This window comes from Bicyclus anynana, chromosome Z (genome assembly GCF_947172395.1).
Source record: "Bicyclus anynana chromosome Z, ilBicAnyn1.1, whole genome shotgun sequence".
NCBI lineage: Eukaryota > Metazoa > Arthropoda > Insecta > Lepidoptera > Nymphalidae > Bicyclus > Bicyclus anynana.
In genome coordinates this window covers 5841076-5864477 of record NC_069110.1, presented here as the reverse complement: position 1 = coordinate 5864477, position 23402 = coordinate 5841076, and the positions used below count along the sequence as shown (strand labels likewise).

Sequence of the window (23402 nt, the reverse complement as noted above, 5' to 3'; positions counted from 1 at the left end):
TAACCGCTAAAACTAGCCACACTTTGGGTATTAGATGTAACAAATACATAAAATATAAATAAATGAGAGAGAAATAAAACAGGCCGTGATAGCCCAATGGATATGACCTCTGTCTCCGATTTCGGAGGGTGTGGGTTCGAATCCGGTCCGGGGCATGCACATCCAACTTTTCAGTTGTGTGCATTTTAAGAAATTAAATATCACGTGTCTTAAACGGTGAAGGAAAACATAGTGAGGAAATCTGCATACTAGAGAATTTTCTTAATTCTCTGCGTATTTGAAGTCTGCCAATCCGCATTGGGCTAGCGTGGTGGACTATTGGCTTGACCCCTCTCACTCTAGGAGGAGACTCGAGCTCTGCAGTGAGGCGAATATGGGTTAATACCGATACGTAAAATAGAAAAGAAAGAAAAATGCGTTTATTTCGAAATTATGCCACACATCACAATATCTCCAGTACACCACAAATATTATGTACTAGTTGCGCCCCGCGGTGTTACTCACTAAAAATAAGTGATTGTTCTGAGATAAAAGTAGCCTATGTGTTAATCCAGGTTATAATCTATCTCCATTCAAAATTTCAGCCAATCGGTTTAGTACAAAAGAAACAAACATCCATACAAACTTTCGCGTTTATAATATTAGTCAGTTAGGTACACTTTACCCAGTTGGTGCAGTGGTTAGCCTATGTGGTTTTGAATCACGAGGTCCTGAGTTCGAATCCTGGGTCGGGCAATGAGATACTGAGTTTTTTTTCTTCTAAAATCATTTAAGTTAATATTCTCAGCCCGGAGTTGGGAAGTTGTACACCCCCTGTGACTCGGAGAGCACTTTAAGCCTGTCGGTTATTATTAACATCTGATAGTGGTCGTAAATGAATTTAACATTATAAGCCCGCCAACCCACATTTGAGCAGCGTAGTGGGTCTAAGCTCAACATACCCTCTCCCTATAAGGTCTTACTCTGTAGTGGGTAGTTAAAATAGGCTGATGTTATCTAACATAGAGTATACGTACACTGTGGTAGCAATGTGCGACTCCACAGAAATGTAAGCCCGTTCCAATATCCATAATATAAATGTAAAAAATGCAAATCCTCAGCGGATCAATTTGTTTTCTCTTTTCGTGCAATACATCTGCGCCTGGGAGTGGTCTCTATGCTCCGCCCTGTTACATTTGTAACAATAAAAATTTAAAAAGTACTTTTTTCTGAACGTCTATAAAAAAAAATGTTTGATAATTTCTGCTTTTTACCTTTTTTTTACACAAAAAAACAGTTATTTAGAAATAGATATATATGATTTTAAAAATACTTTCCGTGTGTTAAAATAAAATATCTATAATCTACCTACATATAAAATACTAATGACGTCATGCGCTAACTAATTCTCGTTTGAAAGAGATATAATTGTACTCGTATGTATATGATGATGGAATGGATGCTACGTACAAGTTTCGTAGAAATCTAATAAGTTGAGTTGATGTTTATTTTTTTTTTCTGTACGGGGCGTGTCGCGACGGTGCCCGCCCAACGTTGGCGGTCGCGGCCCGGCAGTCCGCCGCCGAGTTTCCCGTCGATAGGACGTGTCGAAAAGTGTTAAAGTCAGTTAACGTGATTCAGTGTGACGGTGAAAAGGTAAGTTTTTCACAAAAGTTTCTTGTCACCAATTTTTTTTATCGAATAATTTTTAGAAGTCGTATCAACAAAAGTTATTTGATAGTCAAAAGATTCAATTTTTTTATCTAGTTCTTTACTGTCAATAATAATTTGATAAAAAATATAATTATTAAAATTCCCTTCTGAGAATTAAACTGTTCATCAAATTGGTTAATTAATCGGTTTAACTTACAATCACAATTAGTACAAATATTTAACATAATAACATTTAAACAATTACGAATATAATTATTGAATTAAATTTATTTATTTTTGTAAAAGTTGATAGAGAAAACGTTCATAGTGAAAATAGCTGAATTAATACTTCAGTTTTACTAAGTATTGGCTCGTATCTAATCGACGTATCCACATTAAATCTTTTTTTAATTAAATATGTTTTGTTCTATAGTTAATTAGGTTTAATTATATAAATGTTTGGTCGGTAAGTATACGAGTACCTTAACGGTGTAAGTAACGTTTAATACTTAAAATCCTACATAATTCGACTTGAATTTCCAAGAATTATACCTTCTTTAATAGCCACAAATTATTTTTTATTAATGCAACTTTGTTACAGATAAATTATTATTTATTATTTCAAACATCAATATTAGTGTAATAATTCAATTTCCAGGACAATTACTATATTAGTGTTATTAATTTTGCAATGCCTATTATTTTCAGAGTTTTCTCAGTGCCGACGTTATTATAGTGGCCGTTACACAATGATAAAATGAAATGATTAACGGTAATGATTAAATAATACTTGCAATTGCGAATTGCCTACATATTTTCATAATAAGTGCATAAAATATTATAAATACAAATTTAAATTATTTAAAAGATGTTATTTGTGAATATTTGCAGAATTTTTCGGCTATTAATTGAAATATAAATAAAATAAATAGATATTACAACTATAGATTACGCAGTAATTTTATGGAAATAAACATATCAAATAAAATATTCTTATATACGTGTGTACACATTATGCTAATATATTTTCTTTTTACTCTGAATTTTAAAACTTATTATAACAATATATAACACTGTAGGTGAAAATTGAAAAACACACAAATTTAATATATTTTTACAAGCGAGTAAACATACACCGTAATTATGCGTTACTAAAATCTCTTATAGATGAAAAAAGCCTAGAAAAGTTCATGTGGCCATTGCACCACTGTATTTTTTACATCTGTCGGCAAGATAGATATATTTCAAATATATACCTACGAGTATTTCAAGACGAAAGGACTCAATTTTTTTCTGGTCAGTTTAGAGATGATCAGTTGAATGTATAACAGTAAAGTCACACTCGCGTTTGTAATAAATATTACAAAGTTCAATTTCAAAAATTGTCTGAAAATACTTTTTTTTACAAAATCTACCTAAAATGAGAATGTAAATCTTCCTTATATTTTTTTGTACTTTCAACGTAAAAGCACTATTTTATAACCTATATAACCTTATTTAATGAAGGAGGAGTTTTTATTAAATTGTAAAAATAATCCGATTCTTTCTGAAATAAAATTAAAAAAAAAAACACTTTTTTGATAAAGCTACAAAAGCTCTTCTTAGTACAAAAAAAAGATCCAATTTCATGCTAGCAGTTTTAAGCAATAATTCTAATCGGATATTTTTTATCTGCAATTTAATTAAATCTCTTATTTTCTGGTGATTTTTTTGTAGCTTCAACACATGGGCTTTTCTCCCTTCTTTTATGCAATGGTTATTAACTAAAACTCGCATTTTCTACTATAATTAAAACATCGGAATATCTGATGATATTCCGTAGCTTTAACATAATGCTCGTTCTATTACAAAAATTCAAAAATGTACTTTATGAATTATATTAGCTTTAACTTAAAATCTTCAAAAATAATTATTTTTTTTTTATAAATAGTTATTATTACTTTTTAAAAATAGACAATTATCTTGCTCTATTAATACTAATAGTAATATTAAAATAAGAAAAAATATCAATAAAATAAAAAATATCAAATAAAATATATTAAAACAAAAAATATATAATAATAAAATTATGTCTAAAACACTAAATTTTTAATAGAAACAGAACATTTAGTCAGAACACTAAATGTTCTGTTTCTATTAAAAAGGCATGCATTTAAATAAATTAACTAAATCTTTGAAATTAAAACTAATACTTAAAAATACGCAGGCAGCATTCCCGCGTTGAATTGCGATTGAAATTGTTTGCACGAGAAAGCTGCCCGCCCGAGGGTCGCTTGTTGCCAAAAAGAGACAATTCTGTATTTCAGAAAGTTTTGACGCTAAGCTATTCAAAAATTGTACTTTATACAATATTCAAAACACTGCATTTTTCATTTTTATTAGCTTTTTTACACAAAAGTTCTTTCTATTATAAGAAGGAAACATAAACCTTGGGTTTGGGAATGCTTGGGTGTCCCTTTAATTATATAAACTAGCTGACGCCGCGCGGTTTCACCCGCGTGGTTCCCGTTCCCGTAGGAATACGGGAATAATATATAACCTATAGCCTTCCTTGATATATAGGCTATCTAACACTGAAAGAATTTTCCAAATCGGACCAGTAGTTTCTGAGATTCAATCAAACAAATAAATAAAATCTTCAGCTTTATAATATTAGTATAGATTATAAACAAAATTTCATACTTTCTATAAGTTTGGTTGTAACACAAAATCTCAAATTATTTTTATTAGCTTTAAAACAAAAGCCCTTTCTGTTACAAAATGGAAAAAATCGGGCGGAAATTATTGTTACCGAAATCTTGTACTTTCTACAGACAAAAAACAATGAATCTCTGATAATTTTTATTAGATTTCATTAACGCTTTTTTTTATTACGAAAAAAAAAAGATCTAATTGCAAAAAAAATCTACTTGGTCAGAAATTATTATTACCGAAATCTTGTACTTTCTACAGACAAAAAACAATGAATCTCTGATGATTTTTATTAGCTTTAACATAAAAGCTCTTTTTTTATTACGAAAAGAAAAAGATCTAATTGCATGCTCGGGCCTCTGTTCCGCGGTTCTAAGCAATGATTCTTATCGGAAACTTATTGAAAAAGGGGCGCATTCCTATCACGCATAAATCAGTCCCAGCAGTATTTCTCTCAACCGCTACAGGCTCGGTTTTATTGCCCACTTATTAGCCTTATTACTACAACCGAGATAACTTATTACTGAAAGGTTAAATCGAATTTTGGTTTGGTTAAGATGCTTTTTAATTTCTAAGCACACTGTATTAAAAATATATTAGAATAAATAATGATGTTAAAAGAAAAAGGAATATTTAAGTAAAGTAACATTTTAAACTCTGCTAGTCGCTGGTGGTAGGGCACCCTATGCGAAATACCGGCAGATATAAAGGCAGGATGCCTAGTAAATGCCCGTTGTATGTTTTCAATGCATTGGGAATGTATACTGTAGATTGGATTCCAAATTACACTAGCAAACTCAAGACAACAACTCACCAAGGCATTGTATAGAATAATTTTGGTCTTACAAGAGAAACCCTTTGTATTGCGTTTCAAAAATCCCAAAAGATGATAACCATATAAACACTTAAAACGCTTTTGACTTCACTGTTGTTTTATTTATAAATAAAAAATTAATACAGGTTATGCTTTACAAAATACGTGCGCTCTACTGTCTTGGGAGAGAGACTCTTTTCTTTCTTTTTCTAAAGAATATTTGCTGTATCTTTTAAATATGACCGATATTCGCATTCTCCTCCAACTAGTCGGAAAAGACTGTGTTACGAGTGATTAAAACATACAAACGTCCCTACATCTTTCTCTCCGTTAAAAAAAACATTATTAGCTACAACATGGGTATATTCTAATCAAAAGTGAATAGGCATCTTCTAGGCAAGCTCGTTCCACCTTAAGCTGCATCATCGTTTACCGTCAAGCATTATTGATGCCAAGCTGCCTATATAATGTAAAAAAATCATTTCAGCAGATGGACGTCCACTGCAGGACATAGGCCTTTTGTAGTTAAAAAAAATGATACAAAAATACATAATAATATGGTTACCCATCCTGAAAATAATATGGTCACCCTATCATTACTTTAATATTAATATGTTACAATGGTACTCGAGCAGTACATGTCATTGTAAAAGAAGAAGTTACTGACAATGAGGTATGCTCGCAACTAGCTCGTATTCTTCCATATTACTACCTACCTACAAAAAAAAACAATGATGGGAATAAAAGTAGGTAAGCTACCAATATGAATAACAATATAATAATCATTTAGGCTAATTATATCTATCTTATCTAGGGTTGGCACTGCACAAATCGGGTTGTCGCAATACAGTTAATACATTGTAGGGGTTATCACTGGTGAGATGTTTCGATACGAAAGAATGATATTGTTTCGAAAGTCGAAACAAAATTGTTAACACTTACTTTTAACACTTAATGTCAACCAACGTTATTCACCAAAATTTATTTAAACTACAGATGAAAATACTTTTTGATTATTATACAGGTATATAACTGAATTAACATTAACATTTTTACTACTGCTGCTGCTGTATCTAAAAATTTGAAAAAAAATACAGAAATTCGCTTTTTACTTGAAGATTTTGGGCGGTAACATGGAAATTACAAAAAAACCTTTTTTAAATTACATCGTGTGACACACCAAACTAACTAACTTGGTAAGAGAATTGCAAATAGGTATACATTTTTTGTAATTTTGAAATAAATAGTTTCAAGTAATTTAAGAAAATAGACCACTCCCTTTTCTCCGGAACTACCAAATTAAAAATTTTGAAAAAAATAAGCTTAGTTTGTTTTCTACTTAAATTTTTTTATATTCTTTTTAACTAACGTGGTAAATCATTCAATATTGTGCTTACCAACTTGTTTATTATTATTAAACCTACTATGCTATTATACTTTACTACTATGCTATTATAATAATTTAAGGTTTTAGATATTTAACGAAACAAATAAGCCCAGAAGAAACGAAGAAAATTATATAATTATTAATTAGTTACAATTTCAGATAATTTTTCAAAACAGGATAGATTAACTCGTCACGCGAATTCAACTCGCACTTGTCCGGTTGTTTATATTTTTAGAGTAATTAATTATTAAAATTATAAAAATCGAAATAAAAAGGTTTTGTTATTAGAAAAATCTTTTTTGCTGGTATTGTGATATTTCTGCTTGTAATATATAGACAATAGTCCATTAAGCATTTTACAAAAATATAGGTAACTTAAAACAGGAACGTTTGGATGAATGTCAAGGATGAAATTAAAAAAAAAACCTTGTCTAAATTAAAATATAACGTGAACTGTAATAAGTTTGAAAAAGGAGTGAATGTAAAAAAATACACTAATTATCTTGGACAAAGTCACCAGAGTCCGCTAGTTAAACTGTTTGATCTCCTTTACATTAGAAGATAAGTACATACTAATATTAAAGAGCAGGGCCTAAAGCCACGTGGCACATCGATTGTCTTTCTACAAACGCTAACACTTCGAAAACTTAAAAAAAATGTATGGGAATGACAGATCCGATCGATAACTTGATCACGTGATCTGTCGATAGCAAATATCATTCGCATACGTTATTTAATTTTCGAAGCGATTTCTATTGTAGAAAGAGAATCGACGTGCAACACGGCTACAGACCCAGGTGGCGTATGTTACACACCACCATCAGTTCTATTGCCGCTACGTGCAAAGCTAAACAATCTGGAAAAGAATAGAACGCCCGCCGGGCAATAAATACACCTACTAACGTAAACTTTATGAAATGATACATTTGGTGCACTCGCCTTCATACATTTCCGTTTGTCTATTATTAAACATTGATTAATAGTATGACCAATATAAGCAATGGTAAGCAATTATACTCAAAACACAAATTTTATTGGTGGCTTGGAATATCTTTAAATATTTTTTTAACTAAACTAGTGGACGCCCGCGATTTCTTCCACGTGAAACCCGATGTAAACTTTCAACTCCCTACCACTACCTTACCCTACCCTACACTACCCTACCCCTACCCTACGCCTATCCCTAACCTACACCTACCCCTTTTTAATTATTTTTTGTCATAAGAACCATCTCCTGACAACAACAAACACATAAAAAAAATGGCGTGGCGTGCTGGAGTGACCAAAGGGATATATGGATACATTTTTATAATATGTAAAAGAGAATGACTAACATTTATTAAAACACAAAAGTAAATATAAATTAATTAACTTGTACTAATTATTAAAATGGACATACATTAAAATAAATTAACTAAATCTACAAAATAAAATGGATTAAAACTAATACTCGAAAATAATTAAAAATATTATATAACTAAATGAGCGTAATGAACGTTTCGTAAGAATTTTTGCAATTGCCCTTTTACTAGACCAGTATTACAATTACGAACTAGGATTGCTCTTAATTCATCAGAAAAGAACAAATGACAAGGAAACGGCGCATCTCAACCTCAACTAGATCGCTCAATTTAATAAATAGTCCAAGCGGTTCTTCATGTCAGTGGAAGCGATGTCGAGATCACTTTAGCAGTTTGCTCGTCATTGTGAATGAAATATTATAAAACAAAGTCCTCAGGCTCTATCTCTCATTTGGACATCAATTCAAAGACTACTAAACGGATTTTCACCGGTAGAGTGATTCATGGGAAAGATTTTGGTATATAATTTAGAGCAATACAATTTAGAGTATTTTTTTTACTTTTTCTTTTTTTACTGAAAAAGAATACAATAAGGAACATAAGCTGACTTATCCTAATAACTATACATATCATAAATGGTGGCAAGAAAGTATTATTATATTTACTGAAATATAGCGATAATTGTCGAAAGAGTCGAAAAAATCAAGCCATCTGGGAGCTTTCATAGAAAACGCAACCAAATTCCCAAGAGATATAACAAAATCATGTATTGGGGGAATATTCCTCTTTTACTTCTTCGAAAAAAGAAGGTTCTCAATTCGACGCATATGTTTTTTTTTAATGTTTTTTACCTCATAACTTCGTCATTTATTAACTTTATTATTTTATTTTATTTATTATTTTATTACTAGTAGACGCCTCCGCGGTTTCACCCACGTGGTTTTCGTTCCCGAATACGGGGATAAAATATGGCCATCCTCGATAAATGGGCTATCTAACACCGAAAGAATTTTTCAAATCGGACCAGTAGTTCCTGAGATTAGCGCGTTCAATAAAACAAAAAAAAAATATTAACTGATATTATTTATTACAAAATGACTGATATACGTTTTGAAGTCCGTTCTATTTTGATGTTAAAAAAGATTATAGATCCACAAAAAAGTCCGCGATGGTATATATATATATCTATCTTTTAAGGATAATTCACCAAACCGCACTAGAGGTACAAAGTTCACTGGGTCTAGATGTGAATATTGCAGACAGAGTTATACACATGCAAACTGTAGGGTCTGGGCGCTTGTGTATTGGGATCAGCGGAACTCGTAAGTGGTCATTTGCATAACACCTGTCAATCTGAAATGCAAAACGTTACTCCTCTCAGCCTAAGATTTGCCATCATTAAAACCCATCACCACCATCATGAACAAACCGTATTCGGCTCACTGTTGAGCACGAGTCTCCTCTCAGAATGAGAGGGGTTAGGCCAATAGTCCACAATGCTGGCCCAACGCGGATTGGCAGACTTCACATACGATGAGAATTAATTCTCAGGTATGCAGGTTTCCTTACGATGTTTTTCCTTCACCGTTTAAGACACGTGATATTTAGTTTCTTAAAATGCACATATCTGAAAACCATAGATTTAACAACCCATATTCGGCTCACTGCTGAGTTTGAGTCTCCTCTCAGAATGAGAGGGGTTAGGTAATAAATAGTCCACCACGCTGGCCCAATGCGGATTGGCAGACAATACACACGCCGAAAAATAAGAAAATTCTCTGGTATGCAGGTTTCCTCACGATGTTTTCATTGACCGTCTGAAACACGTGGTATTTAATTTCTTAAAATACACATGTTAGAGGTACACACCCCGGACCGGATTCGAACTTACGTCCTCAGGAATTGAGGTCAGTGGTCACATCCACATAGCTATCAATATCAGGTATTGGCCTAACCTGATTCTGAGAGGAGACTCGTGCCCAGCCCAGTAAGTCAAATATGAGTTAAATAAACCATAATTATCCTAATGAATGACTCTATCTATTGGTTCAGTTTTTGAAATAGACAGACAGAGGGCTTTGTTTTCTATTATGTATAGGATATACGAATCTCGTAGGGTGTTAATAAATGTATGTGATGATATAAACTGGGTGCCTACGCTACAAAACACACGCAAGCGCTAGGCCTGTGGTTTAATTGTTTGCAAAGCCTCGCATCGACACAGGGCCCCGAGTCAAAGGAGATCATTGTTTACTGTCCGATTGATTACGATGCACGTAGCTATTCCAACTAATACCTGTCTGTTAATTGGGGACGGACACTAAAACCAATGTTCACCGAGGGCTAGTTATGAATACATCCATTTATGTATTAATATCTAGCCCTCGACTCTCATACGAGTATTTATATAAATTTGAAGTGTCTGTTATTGTTTTCTCAAGTTATTTACAAGATACTAAGAAACAAATAACCATTTTTTTAATTTTTGTCTGACTACACAATCAGACATAAATTTAAAAAAAGCAATATTTGTCCCATTATAGATACAGATTACAGAAATTATTCTGTATGTGTGTTCCGAAAGTGCGTTTTTGCGTGCTAATATGTCACAAAATTTTAACAAACCCGTGTTAGAATGTAACCAATACTCTTTTTTGTAAGTCGAATATTGCCAGAGTGGCTTTGCAAAACAACCTCGCCTCGAAAGCCAACTAACTACAAAATGAACCGGATGCTCGCACGGATTCGAGTCTACGGTGCTGATACTATCACCAAGTCCCACTCGGATCCGAGTAAATGGCAGTGAATGTGTTAAGAAGAAGATACTCGAAAAAGAGCTACAGCGAGAGAAGTCACTGAAGTCTGCTAGTTTTGACCTAAAATGAAGTACGAGTATGCATTATGCAATTCCGAGAATGATTCAACTGACCAACATCATCCATACGCGAGCATCAGAGACGGTTTATTGTTTCAAGTAGGCACCCTACACGCACGGGACGTGGCATACGAAGCTGGCCCAAATGCGTCCGACAAGCATATAATACGATTGTTTTCAAAACAAACATTTACAACTATTCTTGTGGTTTCATTCTTTAGTGGCTGTTAATCTTTTTTTGTTTGTTATTATGGCCACTTTACAAGACCGTTACTTTAAAACATAAAATGGGAGTTTTTTCAAACCAAAGAAAAATATTCAAATATTGTATGTATGTATTCAAGTATGCCCCTGTATACCTGAGAATTTTCTTGATTCTCTACGTGTGTGAAGTCTGCCAATCCGTATTGGGCCAGCGTCGTGGACTATTGGACTAACCCCTCTCATTCTGAGAGGAGACTCGTGCCCAGTAGTGAGCCGAATATGGGTTGATGATGATGATGTTGATGATTTATATATTCCACTATCTAACGCCCCGCGGATTCATCCGCGTAGTTCCGTTCCGAGGTGGGGTATATGAAACTATTGGACCAACAAGCATCCTGGCATGGTTAAAAATGCGAGTTCAAAACTGTGAATAGAATGCGGTTCACATATTATGCACACTCAACTCCTCACAGCACCTGGTCTAAAACGTACTGTAGCAAAACGTACCTTATATACACAAACGCGTTTCATTTGTCTCATTACTAACATCCAAATGCAATGCCATTGTCAATAAATGACTTCCCGGCATATATTGACTATGCCTAAATAATAATATATTGGCAACCAATGACACATTCTGGACCGAGAGCCTGCGATAGCCAGACAAACCTCATTTTAGGAGGGCAGAAAATTTGTCAGCTTATGATCAGTACGATAGACAATTCAAGAGTTTGGACATGGCTTTAGGAGCAGGTTTCAAGGGTCCAGACTCTCAACTGTCCAAATATATTAAAAACGATTTAAAATCTTCATCCCCTTTTCAACTATTTAGGGGTTCCTACCTCTAAATGGTTAAAACGTTTCTACCCTTTCTTCTTCTTCTACCCCTATGTTAAATCTTAAATGACATTGTTTTTAGTATTTTTTTGGTAGTGTACTACCAGATCCCAAGATTTTTAAATATAACTTGAAAAATTAATGTAATATTCCTTACATTACACAGGATATATTTATTGGTGTTAAATATTTTCGATGTGTGAGTTTACTTGTTAGACAATTTTGTTGGTGTATTTGTTCTGTACTATAGTAGAGCCATACCACACAATACTTTTAGCCTTCCTAAATTGAAGGATGTCTGTCTATCGCAGACTTTTAGACTATTTATGTATACCTAGATAATTTAGGTTCAGAATCAAAGGGACTCTGGAATCAGGATGTTGATTTTGTCCCGCGTTTACGGATATTGCGGCAATATGTTCGACTCGGGTTCAAATCAAAAGCAGTGCCCAAGCGGTTATATGCGTACTCTGGACAACATTCCGAATACATTAGTTGACTCATATTAAATTTAATATAAACAATATATGTTTTCTGTGGCAGTATATGGAAAAGGGGTCTGAAATATATCGATATTTATTAATAAAAGTTAAGATTTTTCAAACGTCAAAAACGTTCATTTTGTGGCGTCACAGCTAACATAATAGTCAAACTAATTGTTAACAAATATTTTTGTAAGGGATTTGTTTACTTAACGTCATGAAACAGTTGTAATACGTGTAGATCATCATGACCGCCAGGCGTTTAGGCTAGTATTGTCAAAAAACATTTAGGGGTATAAAAATAGATAACAACCTATTCTATTCATTTATTATTATTAAGTATTATTTATTAACAATTTTTAAGTATATTATTCTTGTTATTTTCGCTCGCGTCACCACATGGCTCCGCGGAAGACCAGCGCTGCGCTGGTGGATCCATCACTAGCGTAGCACATGCTGAGTGGTGACCATTTTGGGATCACACACATCATCTTTTAGTTTAATTAAATATCTAATAAACTAAAAGATGATGTGATAATGATTTTTCTTCTTTCTTTCTATTCTAAGACCTACCGAATATACATAAAACTTCATCAAAATTTGTCAAGCCTTTTCCGATGAAATAGCATATATCATACAGCAAAGGTTTTGTTTTTTGAAAAAAGAATATTAAAATTGATTAGTTTTTAATAATTATGTATGTTAATTTCTTAGGGTAAGGTTTAATAAATATCAAAAATGGACTGACTTGAGGTTAAACTTTATCTTTTATTTAAGGATTCCCTTAGGTGTTCTGGACGGCCTCCGTGGCGCAGTGGTATGCGCGGTGGATTTACAAAACGGAGGTCCTGGGTTCGATCCCCGGCTGGGCAGATTGAGATTTTCTTAATTGGTCCAGATCTGGCTGGTGGAAGGCTTCGGCCGTGGCTAGTTACCACCCTACCGGCAAAGACGTACCGCCAAGCGATTTAGCGTTCCGGTACGATGCCGTGTAGAAACCGAAAGGGGTGTGGATTTTCATCCTCTCTCTTCTCCTCCTCCTCCTCCTCCTTACAAGTTAGCCCGCTTCCATCTAAGACTACATCATCACTTACCATCAGGTGAGATTGTAGTCAAGGGCTATCTTGTAAACAATAAAAAAAAAAATATCCCCACTCTCCCCTAACAATGCGATACGAGAATTTTATATAATATTAGATGATAATGCTGCGCGAGAAAAATTGTTTTTCGTGTAATTAACATTGATTGTCATTTTAGACGGCTGCGGTCATGGAGGGTTTCCTACATCACATGGCGCCGCAGTTTCTGCATCCCGCCCTGCAAAGCTTCGGCTGCGGCGCGTTCCGCCCGATAGGGGGCGCTTTCCACCCGCTCTACCCCGGGAAAGCATTCGCAAGGCACCTTGGCGAACAGTATGCTCTTGGACAAAGCGTTGGCCAAGCTTTAAGGGTAAATAAATGATATTTTTACTATGTACCTAGTCTTTTTCATGAAAGAAGTCCCCCAGACCCGGCGGTACTGTCTTAATGGCGATCATTGTCATTTGGTAATGGCGGTCTTATTGTCATTTGTGTAAGGCGCTGTCAACTTTAGTTCAGACTTTTTCATGAAAAGGACTCCACTGTGATTGACTGTGATGACTAGATATTCTACCTACTACTGTACGTACACTGAGAAAAAAATCCTAGACCGCCATACTTTTTTTACTATAATTTATACGCAAGCGCTTTTTTATAATCACGCCGATGATGCCGCCTATGATGGAACGCGTTTGACTAGAAAATGTGTGTCTATTTACTTTTGACTTGAAGATATTTTAAATTCCCCACCACCATTGATACAAGTAAGTACTTATATCAAACGTGGTGGGGAATTTAAAATACCTAGCAAATCAAACACTATTACAGCCTGAGGTTGGCAATATGTTGTATATCAGCTCCTCATGTAACATGGTTCCTCCTAAACGGCACTGTAACTTGCACCTTTCCTAAATATACGGCATCTATTTTATGTACCTACCATTAGTAAGTGGTATTTGCAAACATAGACGTAAGATGGCCTCCGTGGCGCAGTGGTAAGCGCGGTAGATTTACAATATGGAGGTCCGTGGTTTGATCCCCGGCTAGGCCGATTGAGGTTTTCTTAATTGGTAGGTCTACTTGGTGGGAGGCTTCAGTCGTGGCTTGTTAACACCCTACCGGCATAGACGTACCGCCAAACGATTTGCGTTCCGGTACGATGTTGTGCAGACGCCGAAAGAAGTGTGCATTTTCATCCTAACAAGTTAGCCCAGTTCTTAGATGGCATCATCACTTACCATCAGGTGAAGTCAAGGGCTAACTTCTAAATAATATTTTCCTCAGTGTAAATAATAGAGAGCCTATGACTTTGGATTGTATAACTATTGACTGTTTGTATAATTTACGCAATCCCTTTCCGATATTAATTGTTACGTGGTTGTCACCACATAGCTTTCCCTTTGTAGTCGGCATCCAGTCGACCCGCACTAAACGTTTCACATCGAGGTTTGCCCTTCCGGCACCGTGTTCGTGCCACATACGATTTGTTTATCTTCAATGATATAGAGGCATTCCACCCTTTGTGAAACTTCGGTCGGGAGGATATTAGATTATTGTTCATCATCTATCCATCAGTCATATTAGTACCCACATGCTACCCTTGCTTCGGGACTGGATGTTAATTGACAATACATATGTGTATTTTCCAAATATATTTGTAACTAGCGGACACCCGTGATTTGTTTGTTTGATTAATGCGCTAATCTCAGGAACTACTGGTCCGATTTGAAAAATTATTTCAGTGTTAGATAGGCCATTTATCGAGGAAGACTATAGGCTTTATAATCCCTGAATTCCTACGCTAGTAATCTATATGTATAGGTATGTATAATCCACGCACAGTGAGAATGGTATGGAACCTTGATAGTAAACTATGGACGTAGTTGATCCGGCTGGCAGGAGAAGCGCGTCTCAGTTCCATGAGATCGCATCCCATTCCGATGTATTGATAACTTGTTTTCACGCCGCCGGTATAGAGCGTCCGCGATGACAACAGCACTCCGCCGCTGTACCGCCACGGGTACACCGTTCGCGATGACACCAGCTCGCCGGGCTCGGCCGCGTCTGCATCCCCGCGACCCTGCAAGGACGAGGAACCACCGGCAACCTCCGCGTGCACCGACTCGCATGAACTGTTTTCACGTACGTAAAACTCTAACCAACGATATTTTATAGGGGCACTTCTAGCGCATCAAAACTGAAGTGGACAAATGTGCACAATAGGGATAATGACTGTTTTTTATATTGTATATAAATTAAGAGTATGCTAATAGTCAAGCAATTTTGTAAAAGTAACAGGGTATTTGCGATCATTACTTTCGGAGCTACAGGAATTTAAAGGGTCAGATTTGCGGCGCTGCCACGGATCCCTGAAAAACGCCCTATACAAAATGGTACGAATTAATGACGTCGTAGGTACATAATGATTGTTAGATTTGTATGGGCGTTCAAACAAAATTACTAATATCTTTGTTATTTCTGCGTTTATGTTTATAGTTCACATATTGAAAAATATCACATTGAATGTAAGGAAACTAAAACTGTATGAATTTTCATCGAATTACGATAAAAGATTTTTAATATATTTTGAAATTTTATAATCTTATTTATTTTGCAAATATCCAGACAATCTTTGCTTTTTATGTATAAATTAGTAAACATTGACCCTATTTACCCCAATGTATCATAAAAATCAATATATTTAAACCCAGTCATCATCCCCATTGTATTAATTTCATTTAGTCTCTTCTTAAACAACGAAAGTTATTTAAACATATAATACCTAAATATTATCTAAAACTAAAATATGTCGAGTTGTGTGTTTGGGAAGTGAAAAAACTATATATATTTAATATAAGTAAACGGAAAATTGTGCAGGTGTTCGCTCTGTGGAGTCGCTAGATTTGGATCACCTTTTGCGGTAATTTTGTAGGCACGTAACATGTCTATAGTATAAAAATAATCATTGACTCTAACCCTGCTTTTTAAATTTAAGAAATTAAATATCACGTGTCGTTAAATGGTCCGGACCGGGTTCGAACCTAAGCCCTCCAAATCAAAGGCAGAGGTCATATCCAATACAATCTAACTTATAATAAAATTGTAACAGGTCAAATTCTGTACATTGAAGATCGATTCGATAGTAAAGCCAAAAATGCTTTAATTTTATTTTTTGTACAAAACATACATAACAACAACAGACATACAAAAAATTGTTGACGGGGCATCATGCTGAAACTGCTGAATGAATTAATATGAAACTTATCACTATTTGAGACTATTAATATGAAGAAGGTTATACGATTTACACGATACTTTTTGTCGCAACTATTTAATCAGGAGAGGGAGTGAGGCTTGAAAGTTTGAATGGAAAGTCATTATTAGAGAAACATTATTGTATTGGTATGTGAACTACCAGAAAAATACTAAAAATAATGTCATTAAAGATTTTTTTTAATTCTTTAAGAGTAGAAGGTTAAAAGAGGTTAAAATTTTTTAAATATAAATCGTTCATGTTTTGAGTTATAGTTTTGTAAAATGTTTAGTGACCTATTTGTTATAGTATAAAACATGCGAAGATATAAATTGAAGGGGGTGAAATATTGATCGAAGGTTTATATCGACTTCCACGCGGGCGTCCGCTACTTGTAATAATATCATTATAATTTATTTTTAGTAATATAATTATAAAATGTTTACTTATAAAATTATTGTAAAGATGTAAATTTTAAATGGTAAAATTGTCATTTGAATCATTAAATAATTAATAAATAATTTGCATGCCAAATTGGCAAGATACATTTACCATCTACATCTACCGACCATCTGTAAATATAATGCATGTATCTGCAAATAAATAAATTGATTGATTGATTGATTAATAGAACTATCGGACGCTCGCGACTTCGCGTGGAATTCAGTTTTTCACAAATCCCGCGGGAACCGTAGTTTTATCCGGGATGAAGAGTAGCCTATGTGTCAATCCAGAGTAAAATCTATTTCCATTCCAAATTTCAACCAAATCGCTTCGGAAAAGGAGGAACATACACACTTACACATACATACTCGTACACACACACAAACTTTCGCCTTTATAATATTAGTGTGATATAACGCATGTAGCCGACGGTGAGCGTAAATCATCCTGCGGTGTGTGCGGCGCGCGCCTCGGGCCCGGCGTCGCTCAGGCACACTTCCTGCAAGAGCTGCAGCATCTCTACAGCCTCACTGCGATACCGCGCGACGCTGCCGCGCCACACTCGCTGCATCACCAGGACGAAGACGCCCGTTGGGAGGTATGTAATGGTTTTTGACGGCCTCTGTGGCGCAATGGTATGCGCGGTGGACTTACATGACGGAGGTCCTGGGTTCGATCCCCGGCTGGGCCGATTGAGGTTTTCCTAATTGGTCCAGGTCTGGCTGGTGGGAGGCTTTGGCATATATTATGTTGTACAGGCAGCCTTATGCTTATAAAGCATAAGCCTGCTTGTACACCAAAGCGGAGCGAGGGAGCGTAGCGGAGAAACGGACTAATGCGGAGCGAAGTTGCAGACTATGTTAAATAAATAAAATATTTTAAACTTAATTTATTTAACCTCGCTCCGTTTCACCGCTCAGCTTACCTACCGGTTTTATATGAATTTTTAAAGTAGCTCGCAAGTCACTTAAGAGAAGCGGAGATTATGTGCAATGGTGGTTAATATTTCTCCGTTTGTCGTCTCCGTTGCCTCGCTCCGCTTTGGTGGACTGGCAGCCTTATTTTGGTATTGACGTCGTCTGCTATCCCGTAGAGTATGTCGTTACAAGTTATTAAATATGCAAAAAGAATCCCAAAAGGAAGACAAATTCTCTACATGGGTGGTGTATAGCGCTAGGAACAACGACGTCCTCAAGAACACCATTGAATCTGTTTGCTATAGTTCGCTTTCACATTATCACATAATACTGTAAGCCTTTTAGCGTGACAGTATCGGGCGGCCGTGTTAGACCGGCTCGGCCGCGCGCCGGCTTACCCCGTAGAGACGGTCCTCCCGACTGAGCTACGCGAGACGTTCTATTTATATCGCAAAACGTTAAACACTTCGTTAGCGTGATGTAGAACTTTCGCTTATATCTTCTAAACCACTTGACTTATATTAATTATTTTGATTGATATATAAAGAGGTACACCTACAGATTGGGATGAGTAACTTTTTTCAGTCAGTTTTTTTTTATTAAGTACAAATATTTGTGGCTAGTTACCACCCTACCGACAAAGACGTACCGCCAAGCGATTTAGCGTTCCGGTACGATGTCGTGTAGAAACCGAAAGGATTTTCATTCTCCTCCTAACAAGTTAGCCCGCTTCCATCTTAGATTACATCACCGCTTACCATCAAGTGAGATAGTAGTCAGGCGCTAACTTGTAAAGAATAAAAAAAAAAGTATACGCGACCTATAAGTTGAACTATGCGCAGTAACTTATTCTCAGGTGTCATAACAACAAGTTGATGTCATTGCATAGGAAATTTTCACATCTTTAGTAATTATATTTTAAGAAAATGTATCGGTTATATTTGAAGTTTACAATTTTTTAGTTTGCAATATTTTGAAAGAAATTAATGTAACTGATTCTTTATCTCTTTCTGATTCCTGGCTAAGTTTGTTGTGGGCTCTTCTCGGACTAAGGGGCTTTGGAACTTTCGCAACTTTAATTTTAAGTTTTCGACCAATTTATTATCAGTAATAACTGATAATATAAACCTGACGTTTCAAAAGTGCTTGTAATGCACTAAATGTAAGTAAGTAATGGAAATAAATGAATTTTGAGTTTTAATTTGACTTTAAATAGAACATAGTCTAGCATCAACATGGTGTTGATGCTATGTTCTATTTAAACTCTCTTTTGAAAAAATCACACACTATTATAATAATTTATAATTATTAACTTTATTTAAATTTCTTTTAGTTTTACTTCTGGTATGAAGGTAGGAACTGATCTAGTGGCCTCCAAACATCTTTGTCATTCGAGGAACACATCAATTAAGTAGTAACCTCGACTAAGTAAATACCGCCTATCCTGCCTCTACGTCAACTATACCCTCATTATTATCAACCCGAATATGGGTTCACTGGCTCACTGCTGAGTTCGAGTCTCCTCTCAGAATGAGAGGGGTTAGGCCAATAGTCCACCACACTGACCCAATGCGGATTGGCAGACTTCACAGACGAAGATAATTAAGAAAATTCTCTGGTAAGCAGGTTTCCTCACGATGTTTACCGTTCACCGTTTTGAGACACGTTTTAATTCTAAAAATGAACACAACTGAAAAGTTGGATGTGCGTGCCCCGGACCGGATTCGAACTCACACCCCTCCGAAATCGGAGGTAGAGGTCATATCCACTAGGCTATCACGGCTCAACCCCTACCCTACTCCGTTGCAACTTCACCCCATTATCTATCGGTGACAAACAGAGACTTAAGCCGCTTATACTAAGAACTGTTTTCTTTCTATATAGACATACCAACGCATTCGTGCCAACCGACAAAGGCGGCTGAAGCTGCGTACTCGCAAGCGACACCACACCGTGGAGAGCATGCTGGGTTATGACCTCGAAGACGAGAGGCGCGAGGAGCGACCTCGGGAGCCGCGCTCATATGACGCTGAGGACGAACCAGTTGACGTTGAGGGGGACTCCCTCGGATGGCCTGAGGCGGCTATTAACATTGATGGTAATATTATCTATATCTTTATCTCATCATCCATATATGGCTCAATGTAGAGCACGAGTCTTCTCTCAGGACGAGAATTAGGCTAATAGTCTACCACGCTGGCCCAATTTATTGGCAGACTTCACATAGAAGAATATTGAGAACATTTTCAGGCATTCACGACTTTTTTCTCACGATATTTTTCGTTTGAGCCGCGTGTTATTTCTTATAATGCACATAGCTGAAACGTTGGAGGTGCTAGATGGTGATTTATTTTATGGGACTTTTCACAATTTTCAAGTTAGGGTAGGGTAGGATAGGGTATAGGTAGGGAAGGGTACGGGTAGGGTAATAAATTATATAAGTTGAAGTTTATATATGTGGTGTATAAGGTAGTAAATAATGATAAATATGATGAAAAATCACTCTTAGCACTCATAAAACATTACTTTGGGGCTATTTATTTATTATTGGATAGAAGCAGGCGTTACTTTGCGGAAGTTCATCATGATTATATAATGATTTATTTATTTTGCTATCATCCGCGAAAAGTTGACGAACCTAGCGATAACGTCACCCAGGTACGACAAAATACTCTCTACGTACGTTTCACCCCGAAACCGGAGCATCCTCAGGAAATGTTGACTCTACAACGTGCAATTGCACGTAGAGTCAACATCGCATGTCGCATGGGTTCGTCGACTTTTAGCGGATGATAGCAAAATAAATAAATCATTATATATTTATTTATTATTACTCGATCTCATTTCTTTTTTCAGAAAAGGGGCAACGCAGTGACGGGGACAAGTTGCACTTGAGTTACACGGAAGATCTCGAGATATCGAGCACCAACGATACTATGCAGTCGCCCGAACGCGTGAGGTATTTTTTGTATACGAGTACATCTAACGACTGCCAGCAAATGCATATTGCTGCGAATAATGTTTGTTTTAATAGGCTAGTTGACACTTTTTTTAAAGGGTCTTGAATTGTTCATAAATACGTAAAAAATTTAATTAATAATTGTGGCCATGATGGTGTCTATAATTTAACTGTTTTATGACGTCACGTCAATGTGACGTGACAAAATGGACGATAACGTTTTTGACGTTTGGAAAAATTAAGTACGTAATTTTTAATTAAGTTTTCTGTAAAATTCTTAACTTTTATTAATTGATATTGATATATTTCGGACCCTTATTTTTCATATAGGTACCTACTAATACTAAATTAATATTATTAAACACGATATACGCTTATATTAATTTGATATGAGTCAACTGCCCTATTAGGTAAATTTAGACGACCGCAGTTGTCGCAATAGTGTTGTGATTCCCAACAGAGAGGTCTTGGGTTCGATTCCCAGTTTAGGATTTTACATATAATTATATGTGTATAAGTACCTATGAAATGTTTTAACAAAATTGGTTCAATAATCAAGTTACCACATCAAAGTACCATTCAACAAACACGCTTCGGTCGTTTATAAAATAATACTCCAAGCCCTTAAAAACAAATTGGAATTGTGGCAGGTCTAAGATTCATATACCCTCTCATATAAGGAGAGCCATAGCTTAAGCGTTAGCTTTAGCGTTTTCAATGTTCTGTGGCTTTGAGCTCCTAGTTGGCCGTTAAAATACGCTGACAAAGATAGTTTTTTTATGCAATATAGGCCAGAGCTTGACTACAATTAAGCCTGATGCTAAGCATTAATGCGGTCGAAGTGGGAGTGCGCTTACCTAGAAGATGCCCATTCACTCCTCAGACCAATTATAGAAGGACCTGTCTCGTGCTCATAGTCACGAACAAAATTGTCTGTAATTTTCTGAAGAAAACGAGCTTAGATTTGGTACATATCTTATACTAAACTAGAAGTTTTTTTGTTTTTGTATTTTTACGGAGCTCTTTTTATCGGACAAACACGATTACAACTATTTAACATCGATAATAGAGAGACAGTTTTTATAATCGCATTAGATCGTTGATCATATACTTTGACAGAAAAGTAACGTCTAGCGAGGCAGGTCCTATACAATAATTGGTCTGAAATTCACCCTTGCTTTGAAGGTGTTCAAATAATAAGTGTCAGGAAACACAAACGCCGGAAGGGATTTCCAAAGATAGCTACAGCGAGCGAGCTTACAGACTAAACTTTCTTTAATCTCATCAGGATTGAGACACCAAAGCCGCTGTCGCTGGAGTGCACGAAGACGGAGAGCGTGGACCGTCCGGCCGAAGTCAGCACATCCGAGTGGTCAGGCGCGGCCGAAGCCTGGCCCGCACTTGCCGATGCTTACGCTCACGCACGCCACAAGATCGACGGCGAAATGCCTTCGTCTACCAACTCGCGAAACTAACTCCTTTTATCCAGACATTGAACCAGTTATAACCTGACACACGCGACTTCTTTCGCCCTTAGATCCGGCCCTGTCATAAAATCCGTTCTTAGCGAACTCTCGTCTGCTAACGTTTAACTTTTTGTGTCTACTCATATACTCGTAGTTAACAGATCTGTGTGCATGCAATACTGTTGGATGATCTTATCCTAATTCACACGTTCACTGTCCCCATACAAAGTTATCTTACCACCCCACAAGTGCCTACTAATTCCCAAGTAGGTACTATGAGCCCACATTGGGCTCACGGGCTTGTGAGGAGAATTTACCTGAGCCCACTTTGGGCTCACGGACTTGTGAGGAGAAATATATGTGAGCCCACATTGGGCTCATTGACTTGTGAGAGAAAAAACTGGCGTGAGCCCAACATGGGCTCACTGGACTGGGAACGTGTTAACAACCCATTCAGCTCACTGTTGAGCACGAGTCTCCTCTCAGACTGAAGCCAGGAATGCTGGCCCAATGCGGATTGGTAGACAACACACACGTAGATAATTGAGAAAATACTTAGTTTTGCAGGTTTCTTTATGATTAGGTGTCAGACACGTGATATTTAATTTCTAAAATGCATAACTGAAAAGTTGGAGGTGCATCCCCCGGTCCGGATACGAATCTACGCCCTCCGAATCGAAGGCAGATATCATATCCACTGGGCTTCCTCGGCTCTATTGCGGTTTATCCGATAATTACTAAACCGAAAATAAATCAAATTCGTTCACAACAGTCTTCGTCTTTGTGATCAGAAGTGGGATAACGGCGTTTTCGAATCTCCACCCTTAGATAAGCAGCCCTTTTTTATTGTCCAATGTTCCCATTTTCCTCCAAGAAGTGATACATACTGAGTTGGTTACAATAGTCCTATAGACGGGAACGGAACCAATGACTTCTTGGTGTTGAGCCCTAAAAAGCTATTGAGGCTCATTGAGTGTGCGATTGATTGATTATAGGCAAAATATTTCTAACACCAGCTTACTCTCAGTTCAGCCCCCTAGCCAAGTGTCACGTCGATT

At 36.2% G+C, this 23402-nt stretch overlaps 1 protein-coding gene across 1 annotated transcript; it reads left to right on the top strand.

Annotated features, from left to right (window-relative positions):
• The first annotated feature begins 1561 nt into the window (after positions 1-1561).
• LOC112048572 (protein Teyrha-meyrha) lies at positions 1562-23194 on the top strand. The gene is made up of 8 exons (XM_024086167.2): positions 1562-1635; positions 2341-2404; positions 13484-13675; positions 15282-15447; positions 17428-17600; positions 19804-20017; positions 20776-20878; positions 22167-23194. The coding sequence occupies exons 3-8, from the start codon at positions 13496-13498 to the stop codon at positions 22351-22353; spliced, it is 1023 nt and encodes a 340-aa protein (XP_023941935.1). The 5' UTR covers positions 1562-1635; positions 2341-2404; positions 13484-13495; the 3' UTR covers positions 22354-23194.
• Positions 23195-23402: the final 208 nt, after the last annotated feature.

What these genes read in the sequence shown, in the direction of transcription:
- LOC112048572 (XM_024086167.2), top strand. Translation starts at nt 13,496, where the DNA reads ATGGAGGGTTTCCTACATCACATGGCGCCGCAGTTTCTGCATCCCGCC. An exon ending in GCGTTGGCCAAGCTTTAAGG is followed by an intron (nt 13,676 to 15,281) that starts GTAAATAAATGA and finishes CCGCCGGTATAG; the next exon opens with AGCGTCCGCGATGACAACAG. An exon ending in CTCGCATGAACTGTTTTCAC is followed by an intron (nt 15,448 to 17,427) that starts GTACGTAAAACT and finishes TAACGCATGTAG; the next exon opens with CCGACGGTGAGCGTAAATCA.